We start from the raw sequence: 25,777 nt of genomic DNA, 5'->3' as shown, positions 1-25,777 counted from the left end.
CATTGAAAGGAATTAATGCTTTCATATATACTATTCAAAGAGAAAAAATACGTACTCTGACTTAGATATAGGCTTCGGCTGTTTGGCAAACAGAATTTGTTGTTTGATAAAATAGAACTCTGCACGTACTGTCTTTTCTTTCTTAATTAATATTTCTCTGATTCAAATGCATGGGTAATTAAATTGGAACCCAATTTGAGCATAATATAAATATATATATATATATATAATTTGTTCTGTAGCAAAGCAAAATGATGGGAAAATTGGGGAGGACCTAGCTAGTGATGAAAATGGCAGCTTCCCATGCAACTTCTAGGAAGGAGAAGTCTGTTGCCATGAAATCTGGCCATCGCCAAGAGAACGCCTTTTGCCCCCTTGTCACTATCTTCCCTTGGCATCACCTTCTTCAACTCTTTCCTCCCCCAACTATTCTCTTTTGTTCATATTCTCTTCAAATCCTCCTATTTAATCCCCCTTCGCACCACTACCATTTTAATTCTCAGTCACCATCCAAGACTCTGGCTAGTAGCTAGCTAGCTAGCAAGCAAGCAAGCTCTACTCTATATATATATATCCCACATTTCATTTCATCACATATATATATTAATGGCGTCGCAGTCGTCGTCGAAGAGCAACATTAACGGTGTTGTGTTTGAGGATTTCTTCCCTTCCATGGTGGAGAAGCTGGGGGCGGAGGGGTTCATGGACGAGCTGTGCAAAGGGTTCCGGCTGCTGATGGATGGGGACAAGGGCGTCATCACGTTCGAGAGCTTGAAGAAGAACTCGGCCGTGCTCGGCTTGCGGGAGATGAGCGACGAGGAGCTCATGAGCATGCTCCGAGAAGGCGACTTGGACGGCGACGGCTGCCTCAATCAGATGGAGTTCTGTGTCCTCATGTTCAGACTCAGCCCTGATCTCATGAACGGCTCCAAAATGTGGCTGGAAGAAGTTGTCTTCAATGCCTAGTAGAGAGGCTTAATTAATTAGGCCGCCTCCACCTTAATTTCATTAATCTGCCAATTCTTATTTAATTAGTTGTCTTAATTGCCCCAGCTGTGCTGTTTATTGTTTCGGCTAATCTTTATTCTAGTACCTGTTCTATGAAATTTTGATGATCCTTCTTTATGAATCCGTCCCAGTTTTGAATTGCAAGGGTACTATTAAGTATCAATTCTCTCCTTTTCTATTAAGTCGTGGGTCTGAGCCTACATTTTCACAAAAAATTACCATATTATCATTATCATCACCATCTTCCCATACTTTAATCTTATAATTAGGACAGCTCATCTAAATATGATCGTATATATCTTCTGACCAATGTCTAGAAATACGGGTTCTAGTGTTGGATGACAATTTATGAGCTCAAAATCACTGGATGTCTATGATATCAGTAAGTTTATAATGTCAAAAGTCAAAATCACTAACGTAAAGACTGTAATATTATTCTGATGACAGCATTCTAATATTATTCTTTTTTCATAAATACTCAATTAAGATATAAAGTTGATGTGCAACCGTCAAGATATAAAGTTGATTAAGGTAGCTGTGGAGCAGTGGGTGTTGACCTGTTAGGTTACAAGTCCTGTACTGTAAATTAAGCAGCCATTTCCTTGGCTGTGCTTCATGTAAAACTGACAGATATATCCATACCTAACTTCAATATATATATAATATACATACATTATTTAGTCACCAATAAGTCATTCTAGAAAGGCATGGGCACAGCCTTCCCCCAGCCGCAAGGTTTATGTTTTGTCACGTATATATTCCACACCAAATTATATGTTATCTTCTTCCTCCTTTGGAGATGGCCCAATTGTTCTGCCCGTGGAAGCAAAATTATGTTAATGCAAAAGAAAATGCAACTCTATCCTCTGAGCAAAGGTGGATCAGGATAAGAGGTATTTCTAGACTAGCAAGGTTCAATAATTTAGGTATCAGCTGCTTGAAGATTTGCATCATTGTTGCTCCATATTGGCCACCATCTCATCATAATTAAAACCCATATTAGAAGATGCTAACTTTATTATCATCAGCACAAACATTTCCTGTCGTGCATTTGATTAATTAGAACTTATATAACATCTCTGTTAGTTTATAAGTTAACCCGAATAATAAAATTCCTTTTAATTTAAGCTAACCCGAATAATAAAGTCGTGTTTGACTAAGATTTAGACAACCCCATTGTCTAAAAGATGTTTGGAAACAAACCAATAAAACTCCTTTACATGATTAGTAAAGGGAAAAACACTCATATCTTTCATAGAGATATCAACATTATCATGAGTTCTTTTTTCTTGTACCTAATCTCGTGTGAGTTGACATGAGGATTGGATAGTGCTGGAATTCACTAACTATTGTAGGGCAAAACTGCAAAAATTCATATTATCTATGATGGTATATTTTCTCCTTTAAATTTGCTAATTTATTGGGTACCAATTGTCATAAGACTAGTCTTGAATTCCGATCGGCAACCTTGTGATGACTCTAAGTTCGCCCACTTAGATCAGCGAACAGCCCTCCAAAATTTATGCACAATATAAATGGAAACACACACAAAGAATATGGGAAAATTCTCAACTTTATATTCAAATTCAAAAATACAAAGAATAGTCCATGCTTTACTCTTTAAAAGCTACCAAAATCGTCCATCTAACCACATATATATAAAGTACACAATTACAAACAGTTATGCCCCATAATTGTCCTCTTAGACCCACAAGGGTTGTATGCACCACGTGAGAAAATCATCTGCTAGGTCGCATGGCTTGCCTAGCTGACACCTGTCACAACTGTCTCGGTTGCGAGCCCGTCATAGCCCTCATATGCGCGCATTGTGTTGTGCCTCGTATATTGCGAGAGTGCGCAAGCCATGCCCACGCAGTGCTATAACTGTTCCAGCATGTTGGTCTTGCCTTCCCCAAGGCTACACGAATTGCTCCCGTGTCCCACACATCTCGGTTAGCTCAACCCACTAACATGCTCGCATTTCTCGGCCTACATGGTTGCCCTGTGGCATCTACCCCACTCTGTTAGGTCTAGTCGCATCCATGCCGGCCAGCCATGGCAACCATCACCCCATATACGAGCGCCTCAGCCATTAAGGCCTATTCTCTTGCACATTTACTACTTCATTCCCTTGCATGCTTGCTGCCACCTTGGCACAACAACCCTGTGCCATCTAATACACTTGAGCTTGCCATCAGCCCATAACCCATCATAACACGCCACCTTCGTGCCACGGTGCTTTACCGGAGCCGAGCAACTTTCGATGAGCTTGCTGGAGACGTTACAGACAATCCCCACTAGAAGGTTTCGACGACCTCATTGGAAGTGAAGACAAGTACTACTGTATGATGTCTTCAAACTGCCATAGAGTTGTATCATTTTCCCAACTTTCCTCCCCCTCTAGAGCTCCCTTCCATCTTACTAAGTATTGTTCACGTCTGTTCTTCTTGCTTGCCCCCAACGTGCGATGGTCTAAGATTGCCTCAATCTCACGATCATGCTGCACCCGAATAATTAGAAGGACCCTTTTAGTCTGTACTCGATCAGGTGTGTTGTCTTTATAGTAAGGCTTCAAGAAACTCACATGGAAAGTTGGATGTATTTTTAGCCTCTCGGGTAATAGTAATTTATATGTCACAACACCAACTTGTTGCACTACCTCGAAGGATTCATCAAATCTCAGAATCAACCCATGATGCACCTTCTTATTGGTGATTTGCTTCCAAATTTGAGGAATAAGGTTCACCTATACCTTATCCCCTATAGCAAATTCCAAGAGTCCTCTCCCTTGATCCGCATACTTCTTCATACAGTGAGTAGCTTTGTCTAATCTGTCTTGCACTTCCTCAAGCATGTCTTGCTTCTCTTTGGCCCATCGGTATGCAGTAGGGCATTGACTCATTGCATATGTCCTAGCCACTTCATGAGGCGTCAAAGGCTGTTGGCCCATGGCTAAGTCAAACGGACTCCTACCCATTGCTGAAGAGCTAAAGACTTATGCAAATTATAGCAAAACTGAGCAGTGTCGAAGGGATTTACCCAATTCCTCTGGCTTATTGTCACATAATGCCTAAGGTATTCTTCTAACAAAGCATTCACCATCTCTGTCTGACTATTAGTCTGAGAATGGTTTGTTGTTGAAAACTTTAACTCAGAACCTATCATGTTGAACAAGGAAGTCCAAAATCGACTTGTAAATCTTGCATCTCGATCACTGACCACATCTTTAGGCATCCCAAAATACTTGACCATATGCTTGAAAATTAGCTCAGCAATGGTCTCGGTCTTGCATGCTTTCTGTGTAGCCACAAACACTGCATGCTTTGAGAACCGATCTACCATCACCATGATCATGTATTTCCCATCAACCCTAGGAAAACCTATTATGAAGTCCATCGAAACCAACACCCACGGTCATTCAGGGATTGGAAGAGGCTACAACAAACCTGCTTCCCTTCTTTTCTCGACTTTGTCCTACTGGCACACCATGCAAGTTTTGACATAGGCTTCTATGTCGTCATCCATCTTGGGCTAATAGTAGCTGTGTGCAAACAAGGCTTTCATCCTTACAGTTCCTGGGTGGTCATCCCATGCCGTGTCATGAGTCTCTCGCATCAGCAGTTGCCGCAAGCCTACACCATAAGGCATATACAGTCAGTCTCCCTTAGTGCACAATAAGCCGTCACTAAACTAATAGCGTCGCACCACGCCTTCAGTTACCTACTACACTAACTTCAGATACTGACTGTTAGCCTTGGATTGCTCTCGAACTCGGTCCAAGAACAAAGTATTAAAGTTGCTAATGACTGCCACAACCGCTTGCATATGCTTCCTACTCAAAGCATCAGCTACCCTATTGTTGGCCCCTACCTTATGCTGCCACACCAAAGTCATATTCGAACAAAAGTTGCTGCCAACATGCCTGCTTGGCTATCAACTTCTTTTGTGTTGAAAAGTAAGTGTTGGCCACGTTTTCGATGCACACCACAAATGTTGTCCCCAGTAAGTATACCTACCATAACTGCAGACAATGCACCATCACTAATATCTCTTTTTCATGTGCTGAGTATCGCTGCTTAACTTCATTTACCTTCAAACTCTCAAATGCCACATGATGCCCACCTTGCATCAAGACCCCACCAATGTCCTTGTCAAAAGCATCAGTGTGTACCTCAAATGGTTGCTCGAAGTCAGGTAACTTCAACACTGGTTCGGAAGCCATAGTTGCCTTCAACTCGTCAAATTCCTCTTGACACTTGACAGTCCACTACCATGCTTTGTCATTCTTTAGCAGATCGGTCAAGGATGCAGCTTTCTTTGAGTAGCCTTGGATAAACTTCAGGTAATAGTTCGTCAATTTAAGGAAAGATCTAAGCTCGGACACCTTCGTAGGAGCAAATCAATTGACGATAGCTTGAACTTTCTTTTCATCCATCTAAACTCGCCCTTTGCTCACACAATGCCCCAAGAACATGATCTTCTTTCGGGCAAACTCGCATTTTTCCTTCTTTACAAAGAACTGGTGTTCCTTAAGCTAAGAGAACACCTTCCTCAAGTGCAACAAATGATCCTCTAAGGTCTCACTATAGATCACAATATCATCAAGATACACGATAACAAACTGATCTATATATTAATTAAGAACATCGTTCATCAAGTTACAAAAAGTAGCTAGGGCATTGGTTAAGTCAAAGAGCATCACCAGAAACTCATAAACCTCATACCTGGTTACACAAGTAGTCTTTCCCTCATCCTCCTCAGCTATTCGCACATGTCAGCATTCTAAACGTAGATCTAGCTTGGTGAAGAAAGTGGCATTCACCAGCCTATCAAACAGGTCTACTATCAGCTGAATCAGATATTTATTCTTGATGGTCACCTTATTGAGGGCCATGTAATCTATACACATTCGAAAGAACCCGTCATGCTTCTTTTGAAAGAGCATAGAGGTTCCATAGGGCACCTTAGATGGCTAGATCCGGCCTGTATTTAGCAAATCCGTCAATTGCTTCCTCAACTTAGCCAGTTCCAGTGGTGCCATCCTATAGGAAGCTTTAGCTAGAGGTCATGTACCAAGCAGTAGGTCAATGTGATGATTAGTAGGCTTCCTAGGTGGCAAGGCCTTTGGCAGCTCGGGTGGTATGACATCCGTATACGCAGTCAATACGTCTGCCACCACATCTGAGACTTTCACCCACTGATCCGGCTTTATCTCTATTAGTGCTACCAAATATGTCATTTCCCTCCCACTCTTGAGGCTTTGCTCCACTTGAATGGCAGAGAGCATATTGCTCTTACCCTTGTCTTGCAACCTGCTAAATACTGTCTGTTGTACAAAGCATGGCTGCAACTCATCATAAATGATTATCCCTCCAAGATGTATCATGGGCACTACCTTGGCTCGCATCAGAAAGTCCACTCCAAGGATGATGTCGAAGTCATCTAGTTGCACCACCATAAAGGGCAATGTCCCCCTCCATGGACCAACCAAGATAGGCACTTCTGAGGCTAAGCCCAGCACAAATTGGGCTGCAGAGTTAATAGCCTTGATGCAGTTTTGGCATGGCTCCACCTGTATCCCGAATGACATCACCATCCTACCAACAACGAAGTTATGCGAGGCCCCACTATCTACCAGCACACAACAATTTTCTCCATTCATTACCACATGTACCGGGATTAAGCCACCAACTGGGGTTGAGGCTTGGATTGTTCAACTAGTACTTGGAGGGGGGCTCACTGGGAATGGTTACAGCACCGCGCAAGCACGGCCTACGTGGTTGCCCCGTGGTATCTGCCTCACTCTATCAGGTCCAATCGCAATCATGCGCGCCATCCATGCTAACCGTCACCCCGTGTGTGAGCGCCTTAGCCATCGAGGTCCATTCTTTCGCACATTGCTACATTCTCTCGCATGCTTGTTGTCCCCTTAGCACAATAGCCTTGTACCATCCAACACTTGAGCTTGTGATCCGCCCATAACCCGCCATGACACACCATCTTTATGCCACGATACTTCACTGAAGCCGAGCAACTTTCAATGAGCTTGCCGGAGATGTCACACCAATCCACATCTTTAAGTGATTTGAAGTCTTATTCGTGAACTTAATATCTTCATCTGGTACATAGCTAAAGAGAATAGGTTGCTTTATGCAGAGATGAAAGATAACAAAACCTTGTTTTGTCTGCACATAGAGCATTCAAACCAAGGGTCCAGCCTGATAATGCAACACTTGGGGGTGGTTCCATTAATAGATCAAACTCCCCAAGGGGGAAGACAGGCGACAACCACATCACCCTTTTGCCTATCACCCCCCATCTTGTCCAACTTAAGCACGCTCAAAGTTTTTATCGCTGTCAAATTACTAAATTACCCCTATAATCAGCAACCCAGTATTTATTTTATTGTTATTATTTTATTTATTTTTTATAACTACTGACCCTCACATATAATTTTCAAGTATGGAGCAGAGAGAGAGAGAGAGAGCGCCTCATATTTCCCCCTTCCCTCCCCTACGTATCTGCATATTTCTGTCTCTCTCTATTTGCCCTGAATCGGAAGAGACGACAACAGAAGAAAGCAGATCAAGTATGGAGGGGATCATATAGCGAAGAGAGACCTTGTTTGGAAGGGGAGAAAAAGAGAGGGAAAGCATCAGAAAATGAAGAAATGTGAGCTCTGCAACTCTGTTGCAAGAATGCACTGCGACGCAGATCAGGCCATCCTCTGCTGGGACTGCGACTCCAAAGTCCACGCCGCCAATTTCCTTGTCGCCAAACACTCCCGAACTCTCCTCTGCCACGCCTGCCAGTCTCCGACGCCGTGGACCGGCTCGGGTCCGAAGCTCGCACCTACTGTTTCCGTCTGCCAGGCCTGCGTCCGAAGCACTAACGCTACAAGCAACGACGACGATGACGACGAGAGTGATGACAATAATGATGATGATGAAAATGAATCTGGTAGTGATGATGATACAAGCTATGATGATGAAGATGATGATGGCGACAATCAAGTTGTTCCTATGACTTTCACGCCTCTGCCTCCACCTGGGTTTTCGAGTTCTTCAAGCAGTGAAGAATCTTCCGGCAGATTACACAGTGACCAAGAAGATAAATCCAAATCAACAATTGGGTTTTTGTCCAAACCGCCGCCATGTGAACTTACTGATCTCTGCTTTCACTTCCTCTGTTTTCTCTCGAACTCTTCTCTTCTCTGTTTTAGCTTCCTCCTTTTTCGGTTGAGATCACTTGTGTAGAATGAGAAAACAAGAAGTTTTTTTTGTCTTTTTTTAGTTTTGTTTATGATTCAATCATATGCATAGGTTCTTAAGCTTCGATCTGTATTTTACTTTAATCAATTCTTTTTCACTAATGCAGGGGATTGAAGTGCAGCAAGAGAATGGATTGAAATGATCCAATGTTATGTTGTTGATCCTAATCTTTCAAGGATCTAACCAATGGACAACTTCTAAACATGAATGTATCATTTGGCCCATCTTTATGATCTTGTCTTATGTTGCTTTTATGTTATGGCATGCTCAAGATGAAATCACCATCTGAAATAAGAGGAAAGTATCCAACTTTCTCATTGTTACGGGCCTTATTATATATTGTTTCACTTTTGTGTGGTTGGTTTGAATGAGAGTGACTAACATAGGGATGAGGATGGACGAGAAATTGAGGCTCTCTTTTCCTCTTGTTTGCTTTTTCCTTTTTGGGACTATAGAACAATGTTGGATTGAGTTGTAAAGTCTGTCTTAATCTTCACAATAATTTAGTACTTCAATGGTGACAGTGAATTAATCATATTTTAATTTAAATTTGTCAAAATCCATGGTTAAAACAGATTATGTTTTTCTATGATTCAGATTAGATATTCGTATGGATATAATCCTTTGTACTGCATGTTCGGACTATATCGAGGTAACTATTTTTAAATTTATTAAGATTTATGCTTAATCTTATAATGTTTAATATGACTTGATTTTTTTAAAGTAACGTTGAAAAGAATATTATATTTTAAGCGATATAATTTTAATTAAAAATTTATCATGACATTATAAGTATTCTAAATAATAATAAATAAGATCACTTATTGCCCACAAGCACCACACAAATTTCAAATAGAATCTTTGTATAGTTTATGGTTACCATTTTGTGGGTTTTTTATTTTTTCTTTTTTTCCTTTTTTCTTTTTATGTGATGAACAATAAATGCCTCCCTACTAACCCAACAAACCTTCTTACAAATGATGATGGCATTGATGCCCTAATAGGCTATGAAGTCTACCACCTGAGCTGTGTACCAAATTTTCATTGCAATAAATGGTTGCTCAGAGATATCAAAGGTTCCTAGAATCTCCTTTCACCATAATACGCAAGTGACCCTACTTGAAGGGAATGTGGACAATATTGATTTCGCCCTCTTTCCCTTCCTTTTGTGGTCACTAGTTCTTGTCAAAGACGTACATCAACCTTGACCAAGTGACCATAACTCAGAAACCACTCTGATTCTCTTTGAATTTTGTGAGTTGTTTTGGTGGTTGAATGAAGTGGATGCTTAGACCCAACACTTTGATATTTGGCCCCCATTTAACTAATACATGCTTGTCATACATCAAAGAGTTTTGACATGCGTACAAGTAGGAAAAACAATTAACGTGGAGGGTGATATTTTATTGAACAAAAATTATCTTCAAAATGATGTTATAAGAAATTATGAAGAGAGTTATTTTTAAGATGATAGAAATGATGCGTTTAAATGAAAGTGGATGACATCTCATACTTGATCTAACCATGTCTTGATCGCAAAAAGCTATTTGATGTTATATCTTTCTGGGTAAAGATTTTATTTATATATATATATGTGTGTGTGTGTGGTTGCCAACAAACATTGACATCTTCGTATGATTTCTTTATGTTAATTTAGCTGCCAAGTTGCATTATCATGCTTGCATAGTTTGAGAGCTGGTTTAGTCTCAAGCTTCCTTTCAAACATGAACCCAAATCAAATATCTTGGGATTGTAATCTTGGCAATAGCCTGTTAATGTTAACTCATTAACCAGGCAATTAAATCCAAGAACCGACCACAAGGCACGTGCTTTCGAAGTAATTAAGTATGGTTATGAACTTGGATTAACAAAATCCTAGGAGAATGAGGGGGGCGGTGAGGTCGCCGACATGTCCACGTGCCTATCGTAAATCTGGCATTAGTAATGGCAACTTGATCATAGTTTAATTTGTTGCTAAAGTTTAGCAAATCCAAATGCCAACTTGATTTTAAAATCACTAATAGTTGGAAGCTGAATTTAAAAGTGATGAGTTGGGGAGGGAATCAAGAGAAGTGTGGCAGCCAGAGCCAGACTTCAGTTTCCAAATGTGATGGGGGAGAGTTGTGTGGCTTCATTCCCATTTGAAGCTGTTTCGATTGTTGACTTATGCTTTAATCGCTGTTTTGGGTTATGATTTCATCTCTTTGACTTTCTTGGCTCCGATAGCAGTATTCACATTAACTTTAGTTGTATCTTCCTGCGATTTAACGATTCAACGGCTAGCCTAACTTTATGACCATGATCTGTTTGACAAAATGCCAGCAAAAGATTTCCACATTTTCACTCTCGCTCTGGGAACGGTCGTCCGTTCCGCTCACGAAATAAAGCCACACAAATGGCCAAACCGGCTGGCTTCGACTCTCCTTCATTATCCGACACGTGTGTTGTATTGAGGTGGTTTTCAAGAATCAGAACCCGGCTTGTTTTAAAATAGCGAATGGGCAGGCAGCTTGAAAGTTGTCGATATCAAAGGTTCTTACTACTCACCTGGCAAGAAAGGATCAACTTGGTTTTCAGTTGGACCACTTTCTCAAACCCACTAATCCTCTTCACCAGTTTTTTGGGCAGTTCTTGTCAATGCATCTTCGTTGGGCTGTGATGCCATGTCTGCATAATGACACGATATTGCAGTTATATTGAATATTTTCCCGAGTTTAATCATATTCAATTATGAACTTTCCTTCCTTTTCGCTCAAAGTCCATGATAGAAGTAGTAGCACTGGTACAGACCCAACAATTGCAAGAAACACTGGTTTCGCTATTCACAAAAACAAGCATCATCAGCTTTACCATCTTCTGGTTAAATTTAACACAAGAAGCTGCTGCAAAGCAGTACCCGGACAGGGACTGCAGCCACAGGGAAAGAAACCAAACCCATTTAAAACCCAAAATCTACGAAAGGAAATCGATCAACAATAAGATCCATTCCGAACTTCATGGTTTTGAAACACCACTAATGTTGTATGTGCACAGAAAAAGGACTCGAAGAAGGACCTAACTACCACACTGCATTTTTTCACACAGCCAAAATCCATTCCTCCGAAGATAGTTTCATCAACTCCAGCCATCTCAGCTTCCATCTTCCATGGGTTTTGATTTCCCCATATCCTTTATTTGCTCAAGAAGCTTTATCCGCATCTGCAACACAAAAGTTTAGACTCGATTAGTTTCCATCTAATTTCTAAACCAGTAAAACATGATATACAGGATGGAAAACAGACCACTGAGCCATTTATTTCCTTTCTCTGTATTTTCTAGTTACTTTTATACTGTATTATTTTTTTATTTTATATTTTCTAATTACTTATTCTTAATCAGGGTCAGTGAAATATGGTCGGAAGTGTGTGGAACCACATGGTAAATTATAAAGGGTGTTCTGAGTGCACAACACTCTCCACTTGCAAGGGTCGGGGAAGAGTCAAGGTAGGTCAACCATCGTAAACTATGGGGAAAAAATTGCAGGAGACCATATCATAGAGGCATTTATTCCTTTTTCTTCTTCTTGATTTTATATTTTATTATGCAAATGCCGGGAGAGCAGAACAAGGGAAGGTGTACAATCACACTGTAAACAATGAAAAGATACAACCATAATAATTTTCTTCTATTGTTAAATCATAAAGAGAATAACTACAAGCATAGGTTTCGTTCAAAGACCACATCAAAAGGCACCAATAAATATTTCACCGCACGGTTCACATATCAGTAGGCTTGTCAATGATCCAGACAAGCCTAAAGACATTCTTAATTAAGCGGGTCTAGTCCATATTTGATTCAGCCTAGACCTATTAGGCCCATTTCATTTTGAAAGTTGATCTGGACTAGATTAATATGGTCCAAAACCCGCTTGATCCACTTTGAAAGCAGTTTCAGTCTGGAGTGGCCCATCGGCTCCTCTATCTCAGCCAGACACTCCTCGATTTTCACTCTTCCTACCTAGCCTTCAATGCACAATAGCTTAGATGGCAGACAAAGGCTTGCTTCAAATCTGCTCTCTCTATCACAGTATGAAACTGACAGCAAAGACAGCTTCAATGACAGACAAAAGCTTGCATTATACCTTTGCTTTCCTGTTGCTGAAAAAAAGATGCAATGGAGAAGACAAAGTGTAGTTGTGCACGGGTAAATGGGAAAGTAATTTCAAGTGTTGGGTTGGAGGAAAACTTGATTTCCAATTTTTCTAGTGGTTTCTAGAGACAAATGACTTTTTTGTCCATCATATGTGCCTTTGCTCCCTCTACCGGCTCACTATGCCGAAAAGGGTTTTGTTATGGATCTAGTCCGGATCCGTGGGATCTGGTCTAAATACAAATGGATCTGAACTGGACCATTCTTTATTGGATCTAGATCTAACAGACCTGGAGTGAATCTGGTCCAAATTCAGACCATTGACAAGCTTACATACATTTAACCAAGAGCATGGTGTTGGCAATCTCAGAGATGGAGCCAAATCAGGGATGCTTAGCAACCCAATGCGTACCTAACTGTCACACTAGTTAGAGAATCTTGTGTTGGTTAACAAGAGAGTATGAGTTGAGACTGTAGATTGGGCAAATAGATAATTCTGTTATTTGCATAACTAGGAACATGCGGCACAAAGAAGGCATCCAGTTGTCTTAATTTACATTCCATGTGAAGCCACACAAGAAGAGGAATCACAAACATCATCAACTTATTGAATCTCCCCCATCCTAGGATGTCATACCCTGTTTAACTACCTCGTTCATACCACAGAAACAGATAATTCAGTTGGAACCTCCACCATGCAATCCCACAATCCGGTGACAAGGACCAGCCTTTTCTGAAGCTGTTAGCCGGAATAAAAAAATGCTAGTCAAAACTACCAAGCCAACTAACAAGCACCGGATGAGTCTGTCACATGGACCAGAACTTCTTCAATCTGCGCCTCTCTAAACAATTCCAAGTTATCAATGAAAAAACAAATTTAGGGATTGTAAAAAATATGGTCTTTAAATCATAACCTATACATAGAGCCTAAATCAATGGGACTATCAAATTGAAGTGCAAGGTTGAAATGGTTATAAGAGTAGGATCAAGGGCTTTAAAAGATCAAAAGAAGAGAATCCAGCTCCTGAATTCAACCACTGGAAAAGAAAAGGAAAAAGAAAATCCTTTCGGCCAGTCGAAGTTTAAGCAACCAGTGAAACGACAGGAACCAGTTAAGCTCTGTAGACTAAAAGAGACCAACAAAGTACAGTATTACTTCTGATCAGCACTGCAATTACATACTCTATACCAATCATCAACCATCACTAAAGCAACCACCCAAAAAAGCAATTCAAATTTAAGCTAATTATGGTCAATCATCAGTCACTCAACAGAGTCCCATAGAAGAACTCTAACCTGTTTGCCGATCAGAAGCATCATGATATTCACCCTCCTCCTCCGGCACCGGGTGTAAACCCTCACCTCCCTTCCCAACACGGCCGGAAATATCGCCGGAAGCACCGCCGTCATTACCATCGGGACACCTGACAACAACAACTGGACAAACACAGTGATGCACACAGTAATCACTCACACTCCCAAGTCGCCGCTTGGTGCTGCGTCGCGAAGCCCCAAATCCTCGGCTTCCCATAATCACCGCACTCAGCCCTAACCTCTCGACCTCGAGGCACAGCCTCTCCTTCATATCGTGGTCCTTTACTATGTGGATCTTGAAGGGGATCTGAGCCTCGACTAGCGGCTGAGCCAGATCGTTGGCCTTCGAAGCCGTAAAGGCGTCGAAATCTTCCTCCAGCTTCCTCTGGGACTCCTCGTCGGTACTGTTTTCGTCAGCCACCGCCATGTCGATCGCGCCCCAGTCGGCGCCGTACAGGACGGAAGTCGGGCGGACGTGGAGGAGGATCACGGCGTCGCCCGGACGGAGGTAATTCTGGATGGCCCATTTCACGGCGTTGGCACTATCGTCGCTCAGATCCACCGCTATCGCTACCCTCCGTTTGGCCCCCGCCGACTGGAACCTAGGGGACGCCGGCTGGACCATTATCGCCGGCGACGGTTTCTTCGGCGATGCCATGCTTGAATATTATACTCACTTCTAGTCTTCTAGACAACTAAATAGATATGGATAAATACAACTAAAAATTGGGTCTTTGGTCGTCTCCAACGCAGCCAGAAAGAGAGTTGAAAATTTGGGGCTTTGAGAGGGTTTTCTAACAATAACATGCGGTGGTGGGTAGATTAGGTGGCGCGGCGGGCGGTGGCGCCGAGTCCAGCTACACAAGGCATTGTTGTGTTTCCTCTACTAATTGGTGATATGCTTTTCTAAAACAAACTTCTTCTCCGCTCATATTAGATTTAAATTTAAATTATAATGGCATGGAGGTTGTTAATAGCAACATTTGAAGTCGTGTTATGATGGTTGAGTTACATGCAACTAAGAAAGGAGGCACAGAGGCAAGAGCAGGGCTCATAAAGCCAACACAAGAGTGTGTTGTATTGCCTCGTAACTTAAATGGGACTTATCTAAATTTTTGCATAATAATTTATTATTTAGGCTATTTTTTCACTAGATAAATATATATTTTTTAATTTAGTACCATTTTGTCATTACATATTTGAATTAGATAATTGTGTATATTTTAATTATATCTAAATAAAGCAAAATAATTTTTATTTTGAACTTTTTTAGTAAAAAATTAAAAAAAAAAGGTCATCAAGGTAGTTCTTTATATGCCCGATATCTTATATACTAATGTAATTTTTTTAAATATCTTACATGTTTTATATTTGTAACAAAAATATTATATAAAAACTCTATTTAAATTTTTTGAGGAATGCTCGTATTGATATTTAAAGTATCAAATTGGAATGTTTAAATAATATTTTTATATTTAAAATTATTTGTTAATTTTTAAAATATAAAAAATTATATATTTTAGTCCAAAATATAATAGAATAAAAGAATTATATATGTTTAGTATGACGTGGAACTCACATTCTATTAAAATTAAATCTTGACATATTTTAGTTGTAGAAATTTAAGAAAATGAAAATTGAAAACGTTACCAGCCAAGTTAACAAATGACAAATGCCAAATAATTCCTTACTCGTTTCCCCAAGCTAGGATTACGAGATGAAAATGCATCGAGTGTGATTTTGTTCACACCCTTTTAACGGGGGAGTTATCCCCCGTTAGTTTGGGGAGGTAAAAAGGTTATTTTGGAGGTCTTTGCCCACTTTGTTTCTCTCTTTCCTCTCTCTCTCATTCCCTTCCTCTCGCCATCTTCCTCTCATCATCGTCGCCTTGCCTTTCCTTGCCGTTGTACCCCCGCCTCACCTCCCTTTGCTGTTGCGGCGCCGCCTAGTCGCCTCGTCACCGCCTCACCGTTGCATCGCAACCTCGCCTCACCATTGCACCACCGCCTCATTGCTAGATTGCCGCCTCACCACCACCTCCTCGCCTTGCGGTCGACGAGGTGGTCAACGGACGAGGAAACCTTGGTGGTTGATGAGCGAAAGGAGACGGCGGTGACAATACAAGGTTGGTTGGAGAAGAAAATGAAAGGGGGGAGAAATGGAGACTTGGAGAAGAAGAGGGAAGGAGATAGGGAGACTTGGAGAAGAAGAAGGAAGGAGAGATGAGAGGCCATTAACTTTTCACGGGGGTTATTTTAACCCCCGTTAAATGGGGTGAACAAAATCGCACTGCGATGCATCTGGCTACGTATGCAGTCGTAATTTGGCGATCGAAATTGTTGATTTCTAGGGTTGGAGAATTAGTCCCCCTTCATCTTGAACCTCTTTGTAGTCGCTCAATCACTTGCTTGGTCTCAATTCAATCTATTGGATTAGGGTTTTGAAGCATTTGACCCGAGAGAATGCCTCAAAGACATTGAAAGAACAAGAAGGAGCTTGCTTTCTTCACGTATGATAAGAAGCTAAGCTCAAGTATTGTTGCGAATAGATAACAAAAACCTTAGGGTAAACTAAATACGATCAATTACAGACTAAAGATTGTAAGGACTGGAAGCATGCATAAACATACATACATAAAAAAAAAAAAACAAAAAACAGAAAAAACAAAACCAGAAACGAAAACAAAAAGAGGCAAAGATTTTTACCATGATTCACCCCCAAAAAATGAGATTACGTCTATGTTGAGCTCTAATGAAAAGAGTTCATTGCACTAAAATGAAGAACTGAGATTACACTCTCAAATCACTCACAAATACTCTCTGTACAACAATGGTTCACTACAAAAATGCCCCAATAGTCACAAATACAGATTAGAGGTGGATCCTATAGAACCAGAGAACACAATAAAACTATACAGAGTATTTACAGAAAATAAGAAAGAGAACCCACCAGAAACCCTAGCCCGAAGACAAGACGAAACCCAACCTCTCGATCCTTCTTCCCCCCTTTTCTTTCTTTCTTTTCATCTGACTGTTCATATCCTGAGGAGAGAGATTAATAGTGTCTTTGGATGGCTGGGATTACACCTTATAAAGCTTGGATGAGCAACTGAGATCAAATCGTGCAACACGATTGATTATTTCAATAGAAAGGCAATCGGGCAAGAAACAATCAGGTGCCGCCAAGGACAAGCAGATGGTTGCCGCGTGTTACCATCCAACAGGTGCCACATGGCAACCTACGGTTGCCACACCCGGCCTTCCAATCTGCTAAGACACACGACACCATTTGGTGCTTCAACTGCATCAGGTACGACACTTAGAAGGAAAGGCTATGCAAAGATTCGATCAAGTCGTTTGACGCTTGTTGCCTCAGCCTGAAGCCTTTCAACGACCCCTTGTGTCACCAGAAAGGCCGCGTCGTCTGCAAAGAATGCATTCTCGAGGGCTTGCTTGCTCAGAAAAAAAGATGTTCAAAGGTCAATCGGTGGTATTTAATTTGCAATGAGCTAATTTATCTCTGTGAACTTTGGGGTCATGGTTCTATTGGATTTTGGTATGTCATTTGATTAGCATGAGATGTCAGTTTGTGAAGTAAAAATTGCTCTTCCTGGAATTCATCTAGATGTCATGATTCGTGTTGAGGGAAGCTCGGTTCCAGGGTCTTGAATAAAGCTATAAAGGGCGTTCTTATATATTGCTGTGTCTCTGTAGGATGTAGATGATTGTTAAGAAGCATGCTCTAACTTTTTGTCTTTACAGTCAGTGATTGGAAAAGTGGCTCTTGCTAAAATAGTGGAAATGCTTTAAGTGCTAATGATTGAATGGGTTTCCCGGGACGTTATGGAACCAGGAACAATCTGCTTAGGGAATCATAAGGGAAATGTGACGCGGGACAGGTGAATCCTGCAGGTTTTGTGGCTGAAGGATCATTCACCAGCAAGGAAGGAAGTACTGAAAGGACCTGCTATTAATATTGGCTTTAATGTCTTATTCCTCGTTCTCGTTTGCTAGAGGAATTATGGTCAATATCTTTGGAGTAAAGAACAAAAAAGCATGGAGCGAGATGCTTATCTTGTGCCTCCAATCTTTGCAGAAAAGGTGGAAGTAAAATATTGCCCTCCTGATGTGGTGGGGTTTACAATTTTGGCTTTTTGATAGGCCATTCAGATTAAACAAATTTATGTTTGGATGAGGCTTGATTCTGCTGGGGTTTGATGAACCAGGCTAACAGTTCCTTCTATATTAGTTTTAAGAGTTCAATCCAATTTTAAGTCTTTAACGAGCAATTTTAGATGACACTCCATGATATTATTGTATTGCTTCTTCAGCCATAATTATGTTCTAAAACGCGACCAAGACGGCCACTTAGCACCTAGGCAACCCTTGGCTGTCGTGATTAAGCCCTAGTCGACACCCCTAGGCGTTGGGCCCTATTAATGGGCTCGATCGGTGCCTAGGCAGCCCAAGTGATGCCTAGCTGTCTGGGTTAGCTGCAGGCCTAGGCCCTCTTACCCGCTTGGGTCGCACGCGGCCTGGCTGTTGAGATTTCATGCCAATCGGCATCCTAGGCATCAAGCTCTCCGTAGCTCAACTTTCTTCTATTTAGATTTCATCATCGTCCCTAAATGTGCCAAATTCGACATTCATAAGAGTCGTGTAGAAATGGTCGACGAAGGTTTAGCGAGTGTCCTCGCCTCTAAAGCTCAAGAACACATCATAGTTGTCATTGCTCCGAGAAGCGAAATAGGAGGAGGCGGGCTCTTTGCATGTAGTAGTAGTCATTGAACAAAAGGAGTAGAAAAGAATAGATCTATTGGAGAAATTTAGGAGAGAGAAATTTCTCAAATAGATGGAAAAATGGAACTCATCTAGAAGACGAGAGAAATTTAGGAGGGGGGGAGAAACCAAAGCAAAAGCAAAGATTGGTCAAAAAGCACATATTGAATAGGCAACTACTAGGAAACTTTGGAGAAATTTATAGGGAAAAAGTCAAGAAAAGTATAACATCATGGGCCAAATTATTGTTAATACAATAATTTAATTTATCCGTGACTTACTATTAAATGAAAGCATAAAATAATGCATGAAAGCAACAAATATTACAAAATAATGTAAGTTTATGTGCTGAAAATAACAATTTTCTTAGGTTCCACCTAGGCACCCTAGGCACTAGGCCCTAGTTTGGTGCTCGACTAGTGCCTAGCACGTTTTAGAATACTCCATAATAATCTGAAGAGTTATTTGCACACGTATTCAATGGTGGTCTTGGTTTTACTTTTAAGACTTGGCTCAGGCCTATCATTGGTAGTGATACTTCTTGGCTGTCATATTGTATCTAGAAATAATATTTGCCAGCCTTGAGGCAAATTAAATTGTCAGATGGCTTTTTCCATGTGAATTATTATTAAGATTTACTGTGCATTCCCAAGATCAAAAGAAATCCATTGCCTTTCCTACAATCAAGAATATAAGTTAATAGAACCTACTTGGAGAGTTATAGCTGCCAAAAGGGGCGTGTAAAATTTTGGGGGCACATTTGCCACAAACATGGAACGTTCCTCCAGTCTGCAATCTGACTTGTCCAAAGTATTGCTGCAAACCCTAACAACATCATAGAATAAAATACTGGTTTCTGGTTTCTGGATCTGACTTAGGATTTGGAGAATGGGGAGAGGGAAATCAGAGACAAAGAGAGAGAAATGAGGGAGAATTCAATAGAATGAGTAATAATATTTCTCAATAATCCAAGAGGGAGAGAGAGTATCCATATATAACTGGGATTCTCTCCTCACTTGTTATAACCCCGATTATAGCTATGAGGAATGTACAAGTTGTCATAGCAGCAACAAATTCTGTACTATCTCTTATTGCAGCTAACTAACTCCACCTATATTCCTTTCTTATTCAGTCCCTCTATTACATTTAATTGCAATACTATCCTTTATCCTCACGGTACATGACACACTGTAAGTTTGGATGGCTATTGATTTTGCGCAAATCTCTTGGCATTATATTTGCTGCACTCTAGCTACTGGTATTCGAAAGGTTGTTGGAGCATATATGGCTAGAATAATTTCCATGAAAAACACAGCTGGTAGCTTATGTTGGAGAGAGTTCCTGTTTACCTGTTCATCATCCGTTGATAATGGTTCTCCATGTAGTGTTTTTTTCCCTAGCAATAATGGTTCTCGCTACCAGTATTTATTTTGCCTGGCAGGAAAGTAGGTGCAAAAGATGCTGCTAAGCAGAAACAAGAAAAAGAAGTGGAAGAAGAAGAAGTTAATTATGTGGAAAACTGGCGAACTTGATGCATTTGATCAGCAAAATCATGGTGCAGTGCCCCAATACAGTGATATAAGAACTATAACAAGGACAAGCATGGTTTTCGTGGTGCAAACAGAGTGTAAAAGGCTACCCCTTATGAGGAGGAAGCACTCCGAACCATGAAAGCATTTTGGCTGCCCTCTGCCACCCCAGAAGCTCCTGTAAAGGTAGAGGCCCCGTCCTCCAGCACACTCTGCCCGGAAGGCAAGGAAAAACTCTTAAGATGAAAACACAATTAGGACGATAAGCAATGGAAATCTTTTGAAAGTCCTACCTCTTGCCCAACTGCAAGGTCAATTTTACCAACACATTGTCACTTGTGGCTCTAAGCCCTTGTGGGCACGTCTTCTGCAAGAAGTGTGCAGATAAGTTCATGTCTGTTGATAAGGGCTGTTTAGTCCCCCTGGAGAAAGGAGGGATAGGCTTTACTGGCCATGGCGATCATCTGGTAGCAACAGAGTTCAGGATTGAGTCGGGGCTGGTCTGACTTGCTATGAAACATAACAGAAGACACCCAAGGTTACAATCGAGCCAAGTTTAGTTGAGCTCAGGCTTAATTCAGTAAGTCATTTTCTAACCTCGAGCTCGGACTTGGTTTGAGCTTTAAAGCTTAGATCGAGCTCGAGCTTGGGCTTGAGCTCAACAAGCTTTTGGTGAGCCCTAACCTAGGTTTGAACTCAAATTTGTCAGAATTATTTTTAAAAATTTAATAATTTGATCGATAAATAATCAACTAATATAAATTTAAATCAAATTTGATAATCAACAAATATAATATCAATATGATAATCAATTAATGATAATTTTATCTTAGATAATATATTTATAAATTTATAAATAAATGTGTTAATATATTTATAAATAAATTTGTTCACAAAACTATTTGCGAATTTTTAATTGAGTTTAACTCTTTAATTAAACATATTCGTGAGTTTTATTAAGTTTAAACTTAGTTTATTTACAAATTGAATTTTAAAGTTAGGCTTATATTCAATTTATTTATTTTTATAAACAAATTTGAATAAATTTTTATAGAGTCAAACATTGAGTCACTGATAAATGACTCTGCTCATTTGCAATCCTAAATCACAATAGAAATATATTGATTTATGATTAATATTTTGTAATTATTGATTTGGAGTATAATTATAATGCCAGTTAATAAAAGTTTAAATTTATTAATTATAATATTGCATGATTCAAATTTTAATCATTGTATATTTATTTAATCAAAATAATTGATTTATTCCGATTTAACCCCCAAACTAAACAAAATAATCCTTGTATATTTATTCAAATTTTATTCACACGACAAGCAAAAGTAGTTGTAGAGATGGAAGGAGACAAAAAGATATGCCAAAAGAAAAAGAATCTTCACACTTTTATATTTTTATCAAAATTTTTGTTTGAATATTTAGTTGTGATAATTTTTTTATGATATTTATGTATTAGTGTGTTTGATTTTATATTATATTAATATAAATGTATAATATATTAATATATAATTAATATTAAAAAAATAAAATTATGCGTCTAAATAATATTTTTATTTTTATTTAACTGCAAAATAAAAATTGGTCTTTTTTAACTACAACTCGTCTCGTCTGTCTTGCACTTGACTGGACTGGAGAGACTGGGAACAGTTGGAGATGAACAGATCCAAGGCATTACAGAGAGCAGCAGCAGATGAACATAATGATTTCACGGTTGCTTCAAAGTGGCGTTCGATTGATTCGAGTTCTCGTCTTCTCCCACCTATCTGTTCTGTAAACCCTAAACCCTAACTCTTATCGTACGCTATTCAGTCTTTTTTGTCTTCTTCATTCTCTGTTTTCTTCACCCAAAGACAACATGTCAAACCTTGGCGGCGGCGGTGAGATTCAAGCCGATCCGGCCGACCACACTAGGGGAACTCACTCCGACCAGAGATCGGTCTTGAACTCGCCTCAGCATGTAGATTATCAGAAAGACAGTAAGTGGAAGATTGGAAACCTCTTTCACAAATCCAGGCCGAAAACCGCCAAATCCAAACCAACGGGCGACAGATCCACCGCAAATAACCATGAAGAAGCCGACCAAAATGGCAGCAGCACCAGGCATCGTGGCGAGGTTCTGGCGCTTTCGAACTTGATAAACGCAGATCTGATGTCCGTGAAGAATACCCGACAGCAGGTTAGTACTTACGAAGTTTCAATTAATAAACTTTGTGAGAAGTTCGAAGGGCTCAATGAGCGCGGAAGTGTGGAGGAGTTCCGGGAGCTGAAGAAGGCTGTGAGGAAGTTGAAGCAACAGATATCGTCCGGGCACAAGGACGAGGACCCAGATTCCGAAACGAATCAGTCTCTGAAATCGAATATCACTGCCGACGTCGATCGAGCTAAGGCCGACAAGGTGGCTCACCAAATGCCTGACTTGAACAAGAACCCTAATTTTGAGAGAAGCTCGGAGTTCAAAGACTTTCAGGCGCGTTATCTCGAGCTCAAGGAGGAATTGAGGCTCTGTCTGTTGTGCTTTGCGGTGTTCCCGGAAAATGAAAAGATAAAGAAGAAGACCATGGTGTATTGGTGGATCGGGGAAGGTTTTGTACCTCCAGTTGAAAGAGAAATCACAGAGAAGGATAAGACCGCCGAGCAATTTGGAAGTAAATACTTTGACGAGCTTGTAGCGAAGGGCTTCGTTGAGCCTATCTACCGAAAGCGTAGTGGTAAGGTGGAAACCTGCAAGATGCACCCTCTCGTTCGGTCAATGGTAATCAGGCTTGCGAAGAGGGCTAACTTCTTCGATTTTGATGACGACTTTAATGCGAAAGAGGACTGCACTCTGTCTCTCAGGGCTTGCTTAACAAGTAAAGGGCTAACAAAGGATCAGGAAACAAAAATGTTTGAGGATTTGGAAAAGCTTCACACTATGTTCAATGTTAATCAGACTATTCTTGACTTTGATCCCGAGTGGCTAGCAAAGATGAAAAATATCAATGTTCTATACCTGGGAAGGTGGCAGACAGAGGCCACGCATCACATTGAAGTTGAGGACACAAAAACCTTGAAGAAAAAGGACGCACATGTTTTGGATGGGTTGGAAAATATGAAACATCTGCGGTTTTTGAGCCTTCAAGGGGTCTCCAGAATTACAGATCTTCCCAAGGCCATTTCGGAGCTCACAAATCTTACAATCTTGGACCTTAGAGCTTGTCACAACCTTGAGGTAATCCCTGATGAAATTGGCTGCCTCAAGAAGTTGACACACTTGGATATGTCTGAGTGTTACCTGCTCGATCGGATGCCCAAAGAACTTTCATCACTCACTGAACTCAGAGTCCTCAGTGGATTTGTGCTTGGGGATTCGAAGAGCAGGAACTCATGTACTCTTGACGAGTTGAAGTCGTTGTCAAATCTCAGAAAGTTGAGCATTCACACTGGAACAGATCAATTTCCTTCCGAAGGTGATTTGCGTGCTTTTAATCAGTTTAGAGCGCTTACCAAGCTGACAATTGTATGGGGAAGGGGCTCTGTTCAAGCCAAAAGTGACGATCCCCGTAGTCAAGCCCCTGCCAGAGAAAATAAAGATGACAAAAACAAAGACGTCAGTGAGGCAGAACAACCAGCAACAAAGTCCAAGAGATCAGACCTTCAAACCGTTCAGGCAGAATCATCTCCATCTAACCAAGGAGCTGGAACCCCGAGCAGAGAAAATAGCGAAGACAAAGAAGATAGTGGCATGGCAGAAGAAGTAGCAACAGCTGCCCATCACTCGGATCTTCAAAAAACTGTGCCAAGGTCACGTGGGTCTAAGCAAGTAAAATGGGCACAAAACAGTAAAAATGAAAGAGATGGCAAAAGGAAAGCCGATAGTACAACAGAACCAGCTAGTGGGAGAAGTTCGACAATGGCTACGATTCCTGCCAAAGAAAATAAAGAAAATGACAAAAAGAAAGGCATCACGGAGGCAGAACAACCAACAGCAGCGGCCAATAGATCAGGCCTTCAAGGAGTTCAGGCAGAACCATCTGCATCTAACCAAGGAGTTGGGACCCCGAGCAGTGAAATTAGAGAAGATGGAAAAGCCAATAGTCCAGCAGTACGAACTACAAGAAGAAGCAGATTTAAACGTGCTTCAAACTCCCTGGCGAGAACTTTTAGCTCTCCTAGAGCCGCACAGCCAGAAGGTCAACCGCTACTTCCCTCAGGACTGATTAAATTGGACCTTCAGTGTTTCCCTCTGATGATTGCACCTGATTGGTTGAGGCCTGGCAAGCTGAAGAACTTAGAGAAACTCTTCATTAGAGGAGGTAAATTCGGTGATCTGGGTCAATTTCAGGAATTTGATGGCGAGCACGTACTCAATCCTGAAGATCGCAAGTGGAAGGTTGAGGAATTGCGTCTCAAGTACTTGACTGAACTAGAGATGGACTGGAGGGAATTGCAGGAATTGTTTCCAAACTTGGAGTACCTCGAAAAGGTAGATTGCCCGCAACTCTCTCTCTGCCCTTGTGATGATTCTGGAGTGTGGATGAAAAAAAAAAGATTGACAACATAAACAGCAGCACGTGATTGTTTCTAGTTGGTATTCAGTTTCACTTAAAACATCTTTGAAGTGTGAACGGAATTCCAAGCCGGTGACTTATTCTTGTTTGTTAGGCTTGTCTGGTCTGCCTGTATTTGATATGTTTGTGTCTGTGTTGCATCAAAGGCATTAGAAAGTCTTCTTGAGTCTTGACTGGGGTGTGTTTGAAGGACTGATCAAATAAAACCCATACGATGAACTTTGGAAGATGCTTTTTTCCTTGCGTGTTGACAAGGATTGAATGGAACCATTATTGATTAAATTTCTTCAACTGCATAATTACAACACCAAGGTTTTTGCATCGTTTACCTGTTAGAACCGCTTGGAGCATTAAAAGTAAATGCCTTGAGAGAAATCTTAAATGACTGATGTGGGGTGGACGAGTATCCTGCAGAAGAAGCCTCTGTAATACCTCCCTAGCCCCTCACCACAGGTATGGAGTTGGTCTTCCTGTCCTGTTCTTTTCCTCAGTAATACATAAGAATCTTCAATTTATTCATTCTAGTGTGAAAGGATGTATTAGGTTTAGGCACTTCTCGAAGTACATTTGAATCACCAATCCTGATGATCCAAGTTGGGTTGAAAATATTGATATCTGATTAGATCTATGTCTCCATTGCCAGGTCTTTGGAGGATAAATTCTCAGTCTAATTGTTGATATTGAATGTAGTGGACTCAAATCATTGATCTTTAATCTGCAAAGCCCCTCCGCAGAGAAGGAACCACCTTTTCTTTGGGCTTCAATTTCTACGTCTTTTGAGGTCTAATGAGAAAATACCATTGTGTATGGGTATTGGCTTAGTTTTCAAATTGGGGCAGCTCATTCAGTCAACATATTTTATTCACCAGAGCATATATGAACTGTTAGGACTATTAGTTTTCTAAATCATCACAAGTGTCAGACTGATTTTTCTACTTCAAGCCGTAATGTATTTTGGCCTATAATTGTAGTTTTCCGCCCTTTTAAGACATTATGCTGTACCAAAGCCTTCACCTCAGCTAGATATAGTAGTGCTGGTTTTATTCCTTATTAGATGTCTCCTTCTGTAGTTATTTTGATATGTACTAGAGACTAGGGGCTGGTTAGACCGAAAGCTGGTGCTTCTACTGTTAAAACCGAGTTAATGGCTAGCTACAGATCAATTTGATTGATAGAACATTAGTTCA

General features: G+C 40.6%; 4 protein-coding genes and 1 pseudogene across 4 annotated transcripts; 4 read left to right on the top strand and 1 right to left on the bottom strand.

The window, feature by feature from the left end:
• The first annotated feature begins 491 nt into the window (after window positions 1-491).
• LOC127808225 (calcium-binding protein PBP1-like) lies at window positions 492-1,125 on the top strand. Its single transcript, XM_052346663.1, has one exon. The coding sequence runs from the start codon at window positions 607-609 to the stop codon at window positions 964-966; it is 360 nt and encodes a 119-aa protein (XP_052202623.1). The 5' UTR covers window positions 492-606; the 3' UTR covers window positions 967-1,125.
• Window positions 1,126-7,456: 6,331 nt separating this feature from the next.
• On the top strand, window positions 7,457-8,596 carry LOC127808174 (B-box zinc finger protein 32-like). Its single transcript, XM_052346583.1, has 2 exons — window positions 7,457-8,163; window positions 8,386-8,596. Exons 1-2 carry the CDS (start codon window positions 7,671-7,673, stop codon window positions 8,391-8,393), a joined length of 501 nt encoding a protein of 166 aa, XP_052202543.1. The 5' UTR covers window positions 7,457-7,670; the 3' UTR covers window positions 8,394-8,596.
• Window positions 8,597-11,100: 2,504 nt separating this feature from the next.
• On the bottom strand, window positions 11,101-14,620 carry LOC127808902 (universal stress protein PHOS34-like). The gene is made up of 2 exons (XM_052347610.1): window positions 13,704-14,620; window positions 11,101-11,477 (listed from the first exon to the last, which is right to left on the bottom strand). Exons 1-2 carry the CDS (start codon window positions 14,377-14,379, stop codon window positions 11,458-11,460), a joined length of 696 nt encoding a protein of 231 aa, XP_052203570.1. The 5' UTR covers window positions 14,380-14,620; the 3' UTR covers window positions 11,101-11,457.
• Window positions 14,621-16,183: 1,563 nt separating this feature from the next.
• Window positions 16,184-20,776, top strand: LOC127807945 (E3 ubiquitin-protein ligase CSU1-like; annotated as a pseudogene).
• A 370-nt stretch (window positions 20,777-21,146) lies between these two features.
• Window positions 21,147-24,872, top strand: LOC127807944 (uncharacterized). The gene has a single exon (XM_052346188.1). It carries the CDS (start codon window positions 21,899-21,901, stop codon window positions 24,581-24,583), a length of 2,685 nt encoding a protein of 894 aa, XP_052202148.1. The 5' UTR covers window positions 21,147-21,898; the 3' UTR covers window positions 24,584-24,872.
• The last annotated feature ends 905 nt before the right edge of the window (window positions 24,873-25,777 follow it).

The sequence above is a fragment of the Diospyros lotus genome, chromosome 8, assembly GCF_014633365.1.
Source record: "Diospyros lotus cultivar Yz01 chromosome 8, ASM1463336v1, whole genome shotgun sequence".
NCBI lineage: Eukaryota > Viridiplantae > Streptophyta > Magnoliopsida > Ericales > Ebenaceae > Diospyros > Diospyros lotus.
This window is presented reverse-complemented; position numbering and strand designations above follow the sequence as displayed.